Source organism: Phragmites australis, chromosome 6, assembly GCF_958298935.1.
Source record: "Phragmites australis chromosome 6, lpPhrAust1.1, whole genome shotgun sequence".
Lineage (NCBI taxonomy): Eukaryota > Viridiplantae > Streptophyta > Magnoliopsida > Poales > Poaceae > Phragmites > Phragmites australis.
Window position 1 is genome coordinate 2,923,969 of NC_084926.1, and position 15,555 is coordinate 2,939,523.

At 43.0% G+C, this 15,555-nt stretch overlaps 1 protein-coding gene and 1 pseudogene across 1 annotated transcript; both read right to left on the minus strand.

The window, feature by feature from the left end:
* Positions 1–3,364: 3,364 nt before the first annotated feature.
* LOC133921093 (LRR receptor-like serine/threonine-protein kinase ER2) lies at positions 3,365–4,533 on the minus strand. Its single transcript, XM_062365830.1, has one exon. The coding sequence runs from the start codon at positions 4,347–4,349 to the stop codon at positions 4,011–4,013; it is 339 nt and encodes a 112-aa protein (XP_062221814.1). The 5' UTR covers positions 4,350–4,533; the 3' UTR covers positions 3,365–4,010.
* Positions 4,534–4,888: 355 nt separating this feature from the next.
* On the minus strand, positions 4,889–10,215 carry LOC133920781 (LRR receptor-like serine/threonine-protein kinase ER2; annotated as a pseudogene).
* Between the last annotated feature and the right edge of the window lie 5,340 nt (positions 10,216–15,555).

Genomic DNA, 15,555 nt, shown 5'->3' on the forward strand with positions numbered 1-15,555 from the left:
CTATGTCTCCCAGCTCAAACAATCAATTGGCAATAAATATACTATCAGTCACGAGCTTCGGAGAGTTCAGCAAGATCTAGAAATTCCGTTGTAGGTTCTAGATCGTGTTTGATCAAGCAGGGTGATTCTACTTTTGCCTAAATTCTTATTCAGTAGACTGACATTTCGCGCACCTTAGCTATCCGAGAAGACTTTGAAGCTCTTCAGCACTGCTTGGGTCAAGCAGACCCTCAAGAGGGGGGAGTGTTAGCGTGCATGTACCTAATGCTTCCCAAAACTTCGAACCTGAATCTTCTCGTGTGTGTGCCCCGATCGAGTGTGCATATATCTGGAGATGAGTATATGAAGTGAGTCTAAGAATGCCCGAGGCCACCTGTGTCCAGCGGTATATAAGCTGGGAGAGAGAAGAGTTGAGGTAGACAATTATGAACAAACTACATCTTCTACAAGCAATACATCTGCTCCTCCGTTTGAATCCTTCCTGTCTTCCTCTACTTCTTCTTTCTCTCGCTGCTTTTCCGATGCTTCTCTGTTACCTCTAATTTCACTATCCTGCGTCCGGTATAGTGCAACAGCCCTCCTGTGTTGCTGTTGTTAACAATTTGCTATCCTCATTTTCAAAATTACATCTTTACCCTTGCGGTCCACCCTCAACAGGTCGTCGTTCTCACGTGGTGCACCGCGTCCTGGACGGAGAAGGCACGTAGGCCGCATGGGTCGTGGTTGCCCTCGGTGGCCGGTGCATAGTGAGGCTGACGGACTTGGAGTTTGTTTGTTTGAATCTGGAATTTTGGATATCTATAATTTTATTGAGATATATATTTAATTGTTTGTATCTAATATTTTAGTTTGATTTGATAAGATGTAAATACAATCTCATTTTGAGTTAGGAGTGAAACTTAATTCGAGTAACTAATCATCTTCGTACGAGTAACCAATTATAATTTCAATTTTTTCCGTTTATACGATCTTAAATTCAATTAGACAGATACAACCAACTCAATAATATTTTTTTAACAAATACGACTAAACTTAATCTATTTTCTTTCAACCTTATTATTCGATGCAGCTCTACTAAATATCTTACGAAAACAAACACATCCCGTGTACTGGCACGCACCCTGTGTACTGACCTGCGTGGGTGGTTCTGGTTTTTGGATCGGTCCACGAGCTTGGTTCCCACGCGGCTTACGTGCAGGCGAGAGACATTTGAGGAAGATGTGTACGCCACGGTAAACTTTTTCTTCTGGCTCGCTTACCTAGCCTTTGCGATTTCTTCACTTGCTGGTAACCATTTTTTTTCGAGGTTTTTTTATGCACCGACCATTACGATGGGTGCAAGACTTCTGCTTCCAAAACAACGTGTTTATTTAGGGATAATCACAATCTAAACAGCTGGGGCAGGGTATCTATTACATATATTAAAGTGCTAACAATCGGAACAATTCTAGAATCAAACTGTTGTAGCTACTGTTCATATGACCCATGTATGCACACGTAATATATGGATACGTATATATATTTATATATATGTGTATGCATGTACATATGGATATGTATATATACATATACATATATGTCTGTGTATATACACGTACACATATGCAATTTTAGAAAATAGCGAAAGGAATAATAATAGTTATATTAATAAATTGGCTGAAATGATCTAAAATACATAAAAAATATCTAAAACTCAAAAAACATGAAATAAATTTAGTTAGGGTCGTAGTCGTCTACATGTTAAAATTATGTGCATATATAAAAATACCACTGTTTTCTCTATAATTAAATGAATATTTTAAATACTGATAAATTCATAAATAAATATTAAAATGTCTAAAAATAATGAATCCAATTTTTAATCTTCTTTTGTTATGCTCTGTGAAAAAACGAGCGCGATCGTAGACCCGCCAATCCGCTAGTATAATATATTTTGCACAAAAGTCCAAGACATTAAGAAGAGTTGCCCTTGTGTTTGCTGGAATAGGCCCGTAAGTCAGGCTCGGAAATTAAGCCCAAGAAAGAAAAGTGCCTGTGCAGCCGTGTTGGGCTCTCTTGCAGTCCAATTTAGTTGCAGTCTGAAATAAACACGCGCAGGCCCGCGCATGATTTACCGTGGGCTTCGCATGACATTCAATCCCTGAAAATGACTCAGGTCCCGGAGTCGGTGACTACGAGCGTTAACGTCGCTTAGGGCCGTACAATTCAAGGTGCCTAATGCTTAAGGAAATAGAATATCGTCGCGTCATTAAGCACTTATAGAAAAATTCTTCTCTCCAATGCAAATGGTTGTTTAAAAAAGTTCAACTATCTTATTAGCGCACTTTAAACATATGAAAAAATTTACATATTTTTCTCCCTATAAGCACCCACTCCATATGACTATGTAAGCACATACTTTAGTCTTACATAGAAAATAGGTTTATTAATGTCACGTCACATGGAGTAGGTGTTTATAGGGAGGAAATACGATTTAAGTTTGCTTCTAATGCTTAAGGTGTGCTAACAGGGTAGCTGAACACTTTAAAGCACCGTTTGCATTGGAGATAAGTATTTTTGTACCAACGCTTAATGGCGTGACAATATTCTCTTTTTTTAAACACTCGTGCGTAAAGACATTGCGCTGTACATGTCCTAATAAAACTGTAAAGTTTGCTTCATCGTAATTCCTAATTCATACACGGTGCCGGTAACCAGAAGGAATAATGAGAGCAGCACAGGATTTCACTGGCCGGGACCTCTGCTCGGCGACGCGATAGTACCACGCCACGCAGCAAGCAATCAAAAGGCTCTGCACCGTCGGCACTCGGGCCTGCCGCTCGCTCACCGGTCACCACCACTCACCACCGACCCTGACCACCATCAAAATCACGACGAAAACACATGAAAAGCTCCACGCGTCAGGCTCTTTCCCACGACAGCAACCGAAGGCAGCGCTTCCCAGTTCCCACTCCCTCTATCCCTTCCATCGGAAGAGCCAATTTGTAACGCTCCTCTGACACTCCACGAGGCCTCCATGCCCGGTTCCTTTGGATTCAACGAAGGGATGATTGCTAGCATTAATGGATTCTAGCTCAGCAAATATTTATAATTTTATACAGAAATATGTTTGGTTGTATTGTTCAGTTTGATTTGACGGATGTAAATATATATCCGTTGTCTGGCTCAGTATTCGAGCTTCACGTCGTAGTCTGACTTGGAGGATACAATTTTTTTTATACAGTCGAATCTATTTGTCAGTGTTATAAAATCAACTTCATATAAGTAAATAAATAGAATCTCAGCTCTTGCATTTGCTTATATAATCTCATATTCAGTTAAACAAATAAAAACTCAATTTAGTCTATAAAAAAGATATAATCAATAAAATATTCTTCTTTTCAATAAATACAACTTCGCCCAACTTATAAATAATATCCATGCAGGCAACAGCTTATATGGGCGACCAATTACCCTCAAAGGAAACCCGGGAAGCAAGAGAAATTTACAGCTACAGTAACTGGTAACATAACTAACCATGCAGTGGTAGGTTAGTTGCCAGTGCTGTTACAAGCAGCGATGCAGCAGTCACCAGGGAATCACAGGGCAAGATTCAGGGTATAGGAAGCCCAGGATAATCTAACAGCGACACTACCCAGAATGATTCTTCAGTCTTAAACAATAATCTGATTGAGGAGAGCAGAGTTGTCCCAGCCGAACAGCAGAACAACTCAGTAAGACTGTAAGAGCAGCGTGCACCGAACTCCATTCGTTTAGTTGCACAACAAATCACCCTATTTTTGTAAACTTTCGCAAGGTCCCAACCCACAAGAAAAAAGAAGTGGAATTAAAGTGGAAAATAGCCAGAGAAGTCCCAAGAAAGCAGAAGACGGTGTCTTTGCAGGCTTAGAGTTAACACAATGCCTCTGCCCCCTGGGCTTACTTCAGGACGCCGGATACCCTTTGCAAACTGTAACCAAAATGCTACAAACTGCAGCCTGAACTATGAAACCATCAGACAGATGATCGGCCTATTGTGTGTTCTGTGATATCACCTCGCCAAACTTCAGGAAGAGCTCTGCATCAGACGCACTCGATGAATTGGAGCAGGAGAGCGCGCTGCTGCCTCGTAGGCTGTCATACTCACTGACGTAGCTCGGAGCTGTGGACGACTGCTGCGACGCCGGTGGCTGTGCCGTCCTTGGGAGCGGGCCTGGGCAGATCAGGCTGTCCAGGACGCGCACGACCTCATGCATTGTTGGTCGATCTGACGGTTGCCTCTTGCTGCAAAGGAGCGCCAATTGGAACACCTTCTTGACCTCGCCGAGATCTTTGCATGTGTCGGTGATGTCTGGATCGACCATCTCCATGACCGTGTTGTCTGCGGCGTTGGATAGGATCTGGAGGTAAGCAGATCAACCAATGAAGATAACTACTCTGATGCAAACCAGTAGGTTAAGGTTACAAATATTCAAGCAGAACTATTTCAACTTTGAGATTAAATTCAAAATTATTAAATGCTAAAAGAAGTTACCGACATATCAATGATGCAGTGAAAAGTATTAGTTAGCTATAGTTTTTCATACTAGTGTGCTGGATGTAAATTTTCAGACATATGATCGAAGGCAGGGGACAAATATGGCAGGCTTTAAGGGACACTGGCAAGTTATAATTGAACTTTCACCATCCATACATTGAATCACACCACTACAGTGTGGGCAGACCTATTCACATGATGGGTTTCATGTTGCTAGTCCCCTCGAAGGAACCCAGATCTAATGCCCATTATTGTGCACATATTGAGCCACGAAATATGAAGGTATAGGAGATGGGAAGAAAAGAAAATTTCAAGTACACTATAGCAAGCAAGTAAAAAATAGTTACCAAGTGATGAAGATTGCACTCATCATCAAACTGGCTTTTTGCCAGTCAGCAACTCCAGTAAGACGATGCCGTAGTTGTATACATCAGATTTCTCATTGAGCCGGGATGTGCGTGCATACTCTGGGTCAATGCAGCCAATGGTGCCCATCACGTAGGTTGATGTGTGTGTCTTTCAGACACACAAGCTCTTGGTGATACCGAAGTCAGCAAGATGGGCTTCATACTCTTTGTCTAGGAGGATATTCCTCGATTTTACATCCGTGTGGATTATCCGAGGGTTGCAGTCGTGGTGATGATAAGCCAGGCCTTGAGCGGCACCAAAAGCAATCTGGAGGCGAGCCCCCCAATCGAGTTTCTCCTTCTTGGACGAACCTGCTAAAATCAACAAAGGTGAACCAATTAGGAAAAGTTTGCAGAAATATCACCAACTTTTATTGTTAGTCCATGGAAATGCCTTAGCATCCAGACATCTAAATAGGAAAGTGAAGAGCAGATGCTTGTTGACAGATGAACTGAACAGGTGAAGGCTAACACTAATGAAAAGAAAAGTGGTCATTCTAACTACTAAGCACTATGGAACTAGCTGTTTATAGCACCCCTCCCAAATGCATTTTGTTTGAAAATGTTTCAGCAATCTGCACTCACCATGTAAAACGTCCCAGAGGCTGCCATTTTTCATGTAATCATAGAAGAGAAGATTTCCAGAAGGTGATAGGGAGTATCCCTGAAGGCTGACAAGATTTTGGTGCTTGATACTTCCAATAGTCTCGAGTTCAGTTTCAAATTCCTTCAAGCTCTGCGGGTAGTGAGCATATAGCTTTTTTATTGCAACTGGCTTGCAGTTCTTCAGAACACATTTGTAAACTGTACTGGATGCTCCGTACCCGATAATGTATTTTTTGCTCAAATTTTCTATCATCCTCGTTATATCATCGTAAACAAGTAGGGCCATGTTCTTGTGGAGGATCACAAGCTTGGGAGGAACATTACTTGATGCTGCAGCAATTATATCTATCACAGTAAATAAGTAATATTATTCACTGACAACCATGTAAGTGTTACACAAACAACCAGCACATCTGATCTGAGGAGCCAAGACCAATTTTTTTTAGACAGGTACCATACATTTGAAATTACCAGTATGACAAAATAACAGTTGCAAAATAGCTATTGAAATTTGATGTGTTAAAACAACATATAAGGATCCTAACAGATGTATCACCTGGTTTGCTTGCAGAGACATTTTTGAGAACGGGTGGAATGTGTGGCCAGCAAGCAGTTACTAGGATAATGAGCAAGATAACAAGCCCACCGACAGCAATACCAAGAATTGCAGCCTTTGAGATCTAGGCTGCAAAAAAAAAATGGATGGTTTCTGAGTGATGAATTTATGCTCCAGAGCAACTTAATAGAGATAACACTTGTCGGAGGATGAACTCCTGTCGCAGGGATCCCGAGAGACCCCTTTTTTAGAGATTCGGCCGGGGGATGATCCTGGATAAGCTTGTTGGGAAATAAGCGGGAATGGAAACAAATGCAATGGCTGGTGGGAGATGATCGCCCTGATGCGAGAAAAATGGGTGCACTGGGGTTTAGACAGATTCGGGCCGCACGGAGGCGTAACACCCTACTCCTGTGTGAATGTTATATCTGCCCTTGAAGGGAATTCTTCAAGGATGTATCTGATTACAAGAGAGAGACACTTACTGAGAGCTTGAGGCTCTCGTGTTCTAGCTTGGCTTGAGCGGGTTTGAGCGTCTGCGTCCTCTTCTTCACACACCACCCCCTTTACGTGTTATTCATTCTTTCCTTTTATAGGCGCGCCGACCTCGACATATCCTGAATGGGAAAGAGGGGATGCGAATGCCAAGGTGCCACGGAGAAAGGCGTCATCATTTCGTCTTGACGAAGTGACAGGGGCGGTGGAGAAATGCGGCGCGCATCCGTCCACCCGCCACTGTGGAAGCCTCCGGGCGCCATAAAGGGGGCCCACCGGGCAGCCTCAGAGGTGCCCGGTGCGCCCACCCTGTCTTGTCTTTCTACTAGGGCAGGGTGGCCGGCGGAGCGCTTCGATTCTGGCAACGTTATCCCGAGGCACCCGGGTGAAACGGGACGGGACCCATGCATTTAATGGACCCACGCCCCCCTGCCAGTGCATGGCAGGGTCTGACACTGGGGCGTGGGCAGCTGAGAATGTCAGGATGTCAGGCCGCGCGTGCCTATTAAATGCGGCATTGGGCATTTGACTGGATGACACCCTGACGACGGGACCCTTCGGGTCGTCGAATGATCTTGCGCGAACCTTCGGGGAACCGAGTCCTCGGGGGCTGCCACGTGCAGCCCCGAGCACTCTCTCCCGAGTACTTTGGGAGGATCTTCGGGGAACCAAGTCCTCGGGGGCTGCCACGTGCAGCCCCGCGCACTCTCTCCCGAGCACTTCGGTGGGACCTTCGGGGCACCGAGTCCTCGGGGGCTGCCACGTGCAGCCTCGAGCACTCTCTCCCGAGCACTTGGTGGGACCTTCGGGGAACCGAGTCCTCGGGGGCTGCCACGTGCAGCCCCGAGCACTCTCTCCCGAGCACTTGGTGGGACCTTCGGGGAACCGAGTCCTCAGGGGCTGCCACGTGCAGCCCCGAGCACTCTCTCCCGAGAACTTCGGTGGGACCTTCGGGGCACCGAGTCCTCGGGGGCTGCCACGTGCAGCCCCGAGCACTCTCTCCCGAGCACTTCCTTCCCGGTATTTGGGCTCTGCGGATCATCGGGGAACTAGGGTGCTCGGGAACCAGAGGCGGCGGCCCCGAGCACCTTCTCCCGGTACTTAGCTTCTTCTTACCTTGCAGGGTGGTGACATGTGGCGGATGGCCGGCCTGGTCTCGGGACTTAGGGACCCCTGGTTCTGAATACACCGACAACACTGGACTTACATCCCTATGTATGATTGGACAAAGAGCATGAAGAACCAAGCCAATAGCCACAAAGTCCAGGGTTACCCAAGAAGCTGGAAAGATCAGATATAAATTAGGGTTAGTATTAGAAAACTACTTTCTGAAGGATCATTTAATCCCAGACGGCACCACCTGTTGGGTGAAAATTGTGAGAAGTTGTTGTCTGTAGGTACAATACTAGCAAGGTTGTTGTATGATACGTTTCTGCAGCAAAGCTCAAGCAAAAAAAAAAAAACACTATTAAGTGGATTCCAGACACACAAACAGTTTGAATAGCTTTTCGGCTGTTAACTTACAAGACATTGAGACTAAAGCAGATAGTAAGTGAAGAGACATCCCCGGTAATATTATTACTTTCTAATTTTCTATAAGGACAAAAATAATTATACAAATTAGCCTGCAGTAATTTGGCGCAGAATACACTATTAAAATTTATCAATTTTAAGGGTATAAGAGAAAACACGTAGACTTACAATAATATCAGATTTTGTAACATTCCAACCTCTTGAGGGATCAAACCACCAAGGTGGTTGTTGGACAAATCACTGAAATAAAGCAGAATGTGTTGATATTACTTGCATAGGAAGAGATCAACATAGTAAAGATTTAAGCTCTGTTAGGTCAGAAGGTGCTTACATCTCCATGATGCTCCTCAAGTTCCCAAACTCAACAGGAATGTGTCCAACCAGATTATTCTTGCTCAAGTTGCTACAGGAATCAGAGTGAAATCATTACATCATACAAAGATTTCTATTAAAATGATAGGTTATAAGACTTACAGTTTCAAAAGATGTTCTAGTCTCCCAATAGATGAGGGAATTGGACCAGCGACCATGTTACAGGATAAATCCCTACAAATATCTTAATATAACATATCACAACATCAAACACAATTACTTAAAAAAATACTACTCCTGGAACTTACAGTGTGTCTAAATTTCTCATTCTTGCTACCTCAATTGGAAGTGCTCCACCGAGACGATTTGATGACAGATTCCTAAGAGGTATGGATGAAAATAAATCATTAAGCAATATGATCATAAGCATACTATTATTATTATAGCAGCCTGGCAGAAGAATCAGCTTACTTAAAGACAAATTTAAACTAAAAAATTAAGGAACCATCAAACCACTTACAAATAAGTCATGCTCTCAAGCTTGTGAAATAAACGTGGAATGATCCCATTTAATTTGTTGCCATAAGCATTGCTGTTACAAGAGCCAGCAGGTTAAGTATCCAGCCACCAGAGATGCCTTAAAACTTCACGGAAACATATGGAACTTACAAGCTAATGAGATTTATGCATGAGCTTATATTCTCAGGGATAGGTCCTCCAAGGTTGTTGTTTGCAAGGTTCCTGTGAATAGCATGTAACAACGTGACATGGACCACCATCTGAATTAGCATTCCATGAAGCATCATATATTCATATGTAATAAATGATGAACAAAATTACACTTACAAGTCAAACAATTGTGTGAGCTTTCCAAGATAGGAAGGAATGAACCCAGTCAACAGGTTGTCATACAGTTCCCTGAAAGCACATGGTGTGTAAAAAATGGGAAGAACACTAATTAATAAACTACCCAGAAGCAAAGTAATACAACAACTATGTCCTTACAAGTAATGCAGTGTCGACATATTACCAATGTCGGGTATTGATCCAGTTAGCCTATTGCCTTGTAGGTATCTACTAATACAAGATACTATGAATTAGCTTTACTTATGATTTAAAAAAGTTCAGAAAAGCTAGAATTTACTGTCAGTGCAACTGTGTAGCTAAGAGCATCAATGATCAATCAACTATTGCCATGGGCACGAGATCAAGACTTGCCATATAATTAGGAGATATAGTTGGTAGAATTTGGATTGATTTGGATTAGGAGATAGAGTTTGATTAGTTTCCAATTCAGCTAGAGGTAAATTAAGTAAGTTAGGATTTGAAGTTGGATTTGGATTGTAATTCCCCCTCATGATCTATATAAAGGGGCAGCCGCTCATCATTGTAATAAAGCAACAACAAGAAGAATTAATCTAAGTCTCTCCAATCCATAGTCTAATCCCTCTCCTAGTAGCCGACGTCGCCTAGCTATCCTCCCGACGGATGTTTATCCCACTTACGATCCTAGGATCATTACAACCATGGAACATACATGCAAAAAGTACCAAGCTTACAATTTTTCAGTGTATGTAAAGTTGCCCAGTATAGATGGTATTGGCCGAGATAGCTCGTTGAAACTCAGATCCCTGGTTCATTACATAGTAAAAAAGTTAATTTCAAAGCAATGTCATTTTCTCACATTTAAGCAGTTATAATCTAACTTACAGAACTGCAAGCGCCTGCATAAGGCCGATCACTGGTGGTATAGGGCCAGAGAACTTGTTTCCTTGCAAAGACCTGGCACAAATAGTTTAGATATTTCAAATCACTGCTTGCAATAATTAAGCCAGTTTAAGCGTTTATTATGATATATCTGTCACATACATTGTAGCCACTTGCAATAAACCAATATTGAACAGGATTTCTCCACTAAGTTGATTGCTAGACAAATCCCTACAAAAGACTGAAAGATTAGCGATGCTTTACAAGCTAAAATATGAGCATCATTATTCAAAAGGAATAGAATGTATATACATACAAGACTTGAAAGCTCATACAGTTCCCTATGAATTCTGGTACTGTACCAGTCAAGCTATTATTTTTCACGTCACTGAGATATACAAAAGCGACTTTGTGAACACAATAAAGGGCATAACAAACTACACTATTGATAAAAGGAGGGAAGCAATGCACTCACAAGTACCACAGGCCAATCAATTGGCACATATATGGAGAGAGGTTTCCTTCTAAATTATTGCTTCGCAATCCCCTAAGTACATGAGAAACTTAGATGCAAACAATTGAACGTGGCAAACCAAGTGATCACCTATTCGCCCTACATATGTGTCTATAAATATCATATCTTCAATACATAACTGATCCAACCTCTAAATGCTACATAAATTTAATTGGATTAAAATTTGCTAGGCACTTGAAGTAGGCAGATGAAGTACTAGAAAAAAACACAAAGTTGTTCTTCAAAGGAAAGATCTACTTATAAGTATTGAAGAACCTCATTCCAATATATAAGATTTGGAATTTTGCCACTTAACTTGTTTTGAGCCAAGTCCCTATGGCGCATATCACATTAGAACTAACCCAATTAAAAAACACACACACAAAGGCAGAACAATTTATCAGTAACTTACAGTATCTTCAAATTCAGAAGTTGAGAGAGTATCGATGGTATCGCACCCACCAACTGGTTGTTCTTTAACATCCTGTAGATACAGGTACCAGGGCAAATGATGAACAATGCTCTCAAGGTGCTTAAGCTTAGATATGGAAAATGGTACGTCTCCTTCTGTATTGTTAGAGGACAAGTCCCTAGATCAAAAGAGTGGCTATTAGAAAACATATAGCAAAATAAGAAAGATAATAAAAAACAACAAGCACAAATTTAACATAAGAAAAACTGTGAAAAAAAGTGTGCACAAAGTTGAGAAATCCACTACCAAGGAGAGTTTGCAAGAAAGGAATGTAACAAAGAGAGGGCACTCATCCTGTGCGGCTCATAGAGTGTATGTAATTTGAACTAAAACCTTTTTTAAGAAAAGGATAACTCCATAACTAAAACTGAAACCCACTTACAGAGTTTCAAGCAACAAACAATCACCAATCTTATCGGGGATCTGCCCGGAAAGTCCATTCGACTTCAAATCACTAATTATAACCCAACATACAGGAGGGGAAAGGTTAAACACAATTAGTCATCTGAAAGCTTTTCATTTCAGGAAATAATGCACCATCATATCATACATTGACATAATGCTCTTCAAACTCCCGATGGCCAGCGAGATTTTGCCCTCGAGGTTGAACCCCAAGAGGTTGCTGCATTGCACATAAGAACGCGCATCAGTAATTGCACACCGTAGCCAGCGGTAGAGATTAGTGGTTTCGTTACAGGAAACTTCTTACAGCGCTGCAACAGCGTAGGTGATGTTGTTGCAGAGCACGCCGCGCCACGAGCAGTAGCTCAGCAACGCGCCCTCGCTGGACCAATCGTGCAACGCATTGTCGCCGTTCCGGAAGGACTTCTTGATCTCCAGTAATGTTGCCCCTGGATTGGTGAAAGCAGTAGTAGAAGAAGAAGAATAAACACCACAAGGAATCATCCAGAATTGGATATGCAAGCCAAATTAACATCAATGAAAGAAAAACAAATTAACACCATAAAAAGAAACAAACCAAAACCTAAAGTTTTACAAAGTGATGTAAAGGCTGAAATAGAAAGAAAATCTCCAACCAAAAGGTGCGGCAGTAAAACATTTTTTCACCATAAAATGAAGAAGATAAATACCGGATGAAAAGTAGCATCAAAATAAGCCGCATTCTAGAATAGGGGTGGTGTGCTTGCTAGTAGGCGCTGCCGCAACAACACACTAGAGGAACTGTTCCTCAGGATAGCAAAGAACAGGAGATGCTAAGAACAGGAGCCAAGATTAGATAAAATCAAGTAGCAGACCACTCTTAGTCGCTGCCAATAGGGAATGGAACAAGCTATAAACAAAGACCACGCCCCCTAAAAGTCGTGCACTAGCAGCGCTAAAAAAATAGTACCAACACAACTGACCCAAGTACCCAGCACCTGAATCTCTCTGCTCCTGAGTAGTGCAAAACCCATGGCCAACAAAACCTCTACGAAACTCGAACACGGGGAGGACACCGACCGTCGTCGGAGATGGCGACGGCCGCGAGGAGGAGAGCGGCGACGACTGGGAAGAGGTGGGTCATGAACTGTGCCGAGCCGCAGAGGCGGAGCATTTTGGTAGCGGTGGCATTTGCGAGGCGTGGTCTGATTTAATGGCCTGGGTTTTTTTGTTTGGTTTCTTGGGTTGCTGCACCTTTGCGCCTCGAGGGCAGCTTGCAAGCCGGCAAAGAGGCAGTAAGTTGGGGAGTTCATGTGGCGAGAAGAGGATTTCATGTGGGAGGGGGGGCCTCGTCCATCGGTCCATGTGGTTCACTGCTCTCACGGTTCATGTTTCTCTTTCGCCAATATCTGATCTCGTGGATTTACCTTAATTATGTATGACAATTGAACTCGTCTGTATCGCGTTTCGAATTTAGGTTAGAAATTTTATACATAGGTTTGTTAAGTCAGATATCCGAAATGGGTTAGATTAGGCTCATATTTTAGTTTTCAGCCATAGGAACCCACAAGCAGCCCACGCCCACTAACTGACGCCTAGGGTTAACTCCTAAGTGGAGTGGCTGAGTACATCTCCCAGTCCTATTCCCCTCTCTTTCTTCTAGATTCAACGCTTGGCCACTCGGCAAATGGACTCCGTCAAGGCGCTCTGCCGTTGCTCCCTCGTCTCCTGACTCCTACCGCTTCCACGAACTCATCCCCTAGTCGACTCTGTCCTCGTCTGCGTATACTATGTCATCCCCGACGAGCCACCCTCCTCCTCCTCCTCATCCTCGTCAGTGTTGTCCTCAAATACGGCATCCATGTGTGCCCCGCGCGAATCACTGAGCCTCAATACTTCCCCACCTTGGACCACACGCATGCCAAGTTCTCCTCCTCGTTCCACAATCACGAGGTCTTCTCATAGATCAGCACCGGCAAGTAAACCCATCAATCGTGGCGAGATAGGATGGGAAATAGTGTGAGGAGGAAGATGGAGTGAGGATTGTCGATGAACCATCATGTTTCGGGTTCTTGCTGGGGTTAGGGTAGGGCTAGGGTCAATTTTCCACCCGATGTGAATTTTAAGACCAGATCAGATTTGATGTTTTGGATTTCAAGTCGGTTGTATTCTCACTCCATCAATTTTAACTCGATCCGTTGCCATACTTATATACTAGATTTACTTCAGCCCCGTTGAATGGACGAAGTTTCAGAATTGCATACCTACTAAACGCAGACCGATTAAAGCACACGATGGCACGAGCGAAGATAACTAAATCTTCCAGCCCATCCTGTAGCAAAGCAGAAGCAGCATGGATTCTGTTCTTTCAGACTACCAGGTAGTAGCAGCATCTGCAATTTGCATCCCGGCAACACACGGTATCCAGTCTGCAATTCGTAACATGCGCAGCAAAAAGGTCGGGATGTGATAAACTTACCGAGCTGCCAAAGTGCCATCCTTGTTTGGACGGCAGAGCAACAGCCTTGGCATGAGCAGGAGGACAGTGGAAAGCTTATCTTATCCCTCAAAACACACGACCTTAAAAGACTCGCCATGCAAATCTTCCACGGGTTAATGAGAGCAGGTTTTGAGTAGTCCGAGATACGAGCAGGTCGTTGCCACAACTGAAAGTCCGAGTCAGCTACAAGGCCTGGTGCAACTGCGCAGCACACAAGTGTACTGTACTGGCCATGTTTACTCCGAAGCCTCTGCACCGTACCCTGCAGAAACGTGTAACGAAATGTCCCTTGTCAAAAACATATGAACTGCTCTTTGCAGGCTTGCAGAGCAAGATCATTCCGGTCAAGTCGTCCGGTACAAGTACTACCTCTGTTTTTAAATAACTGATACTGATATTATTATAACTTTAATTTTAACCAATAATAATTTTTAAAATATATTAAGTAAGTAAAATAAAAATAGTATTGTTAGATTTATCATAAAAAATAGTTTAAGAATGTTATATACTTAAAATAATTTACGTGTGTATTTATAAAAAATTGATGATCAAACATTGATACATAAAATTAACGATATCAGTTATTTAAAAACAGAAGTAATATTTATTAAGGCCAACAACCTGTTGCACCGTACGCCATCACCGGATGCGCCACTAGACACTAAGTTAAACAGGGTCGTCCGGTACAGTATATTCTCAGCTCACGTCAGTGCTGGATGGGTGGCTGCGTAGTCCGTACGTGCACAGTACACGCAAGGCAAGTTGGCAACTTTTTTTTAAAGGTAAGTTGGTCGCTCATCGGTTAGACCTAACTATATTTTTTTTATTTTATTCTTTTCTTGATTGATTTTTTTTTCACATTCTCTTTATTTTTTCTTATATTTAATAGTTTTTATTCTAAAGAATTTGTGAAAGGAAAGGAGAGAGTCTTGTTCGGAAAGAAATAATCTTGTAAATCTGTTTGTAACAGGAATATTGAAAAATAATTCTCTAGACAGATTGTGTAAGCAGCGCATTCACGTAGACCTGTAGAGGTACGCAGGAGCCGCGAATCGTTTCCGTCAGCCCATGGACGTCGCCGTGCACAGTACGCGCGCGCGAGGCGGGCGTCGATCGCAGCGGGTGGGCCGCCTCTGGCAAAGGGAAAAGATATGGGAGAGCCGCAGAGGGCTGACGGTTGAGTTGGGAGCACTTGGGCCGGCACGGAGACGTCGATAGGCTGGGCGCGGTACGAGTAAACCCAGCGTTGCGCTCGCATGGACCTGAGCTGCATAACTGGGCTGACATCTGAGAGGTTTCTTTTTCTTTTTTGGGGGCAGCTGCATCCTCTCTTTTTTTTTAGCATCGGATCCTCTCTTCTTGATCAGCTTTGAAACATCTGGCAAATTTTTGTAAGTTCGACCTGAGTAATTTTATGCTCATCAGCTTTGCATCAGAGGGGTCACAGTGAGTCCATTAACGCTGACGTGAATCGACTGCGTTATTATCCGATGATCCAAAAGCTCCAAACGCGACGAGGCTTTCTCGTCGATACTTCCCGGTTTCGTCGCTGAAAT

Coding starts and splice junctions, on each gene's coding strand:
- LOC133921093 (XM_062365830.1), bottom strand. CDS start 4,349: ATGGAGATGGTCGATCCAGACATCACCGACACATGCAAAGATCTCGGC.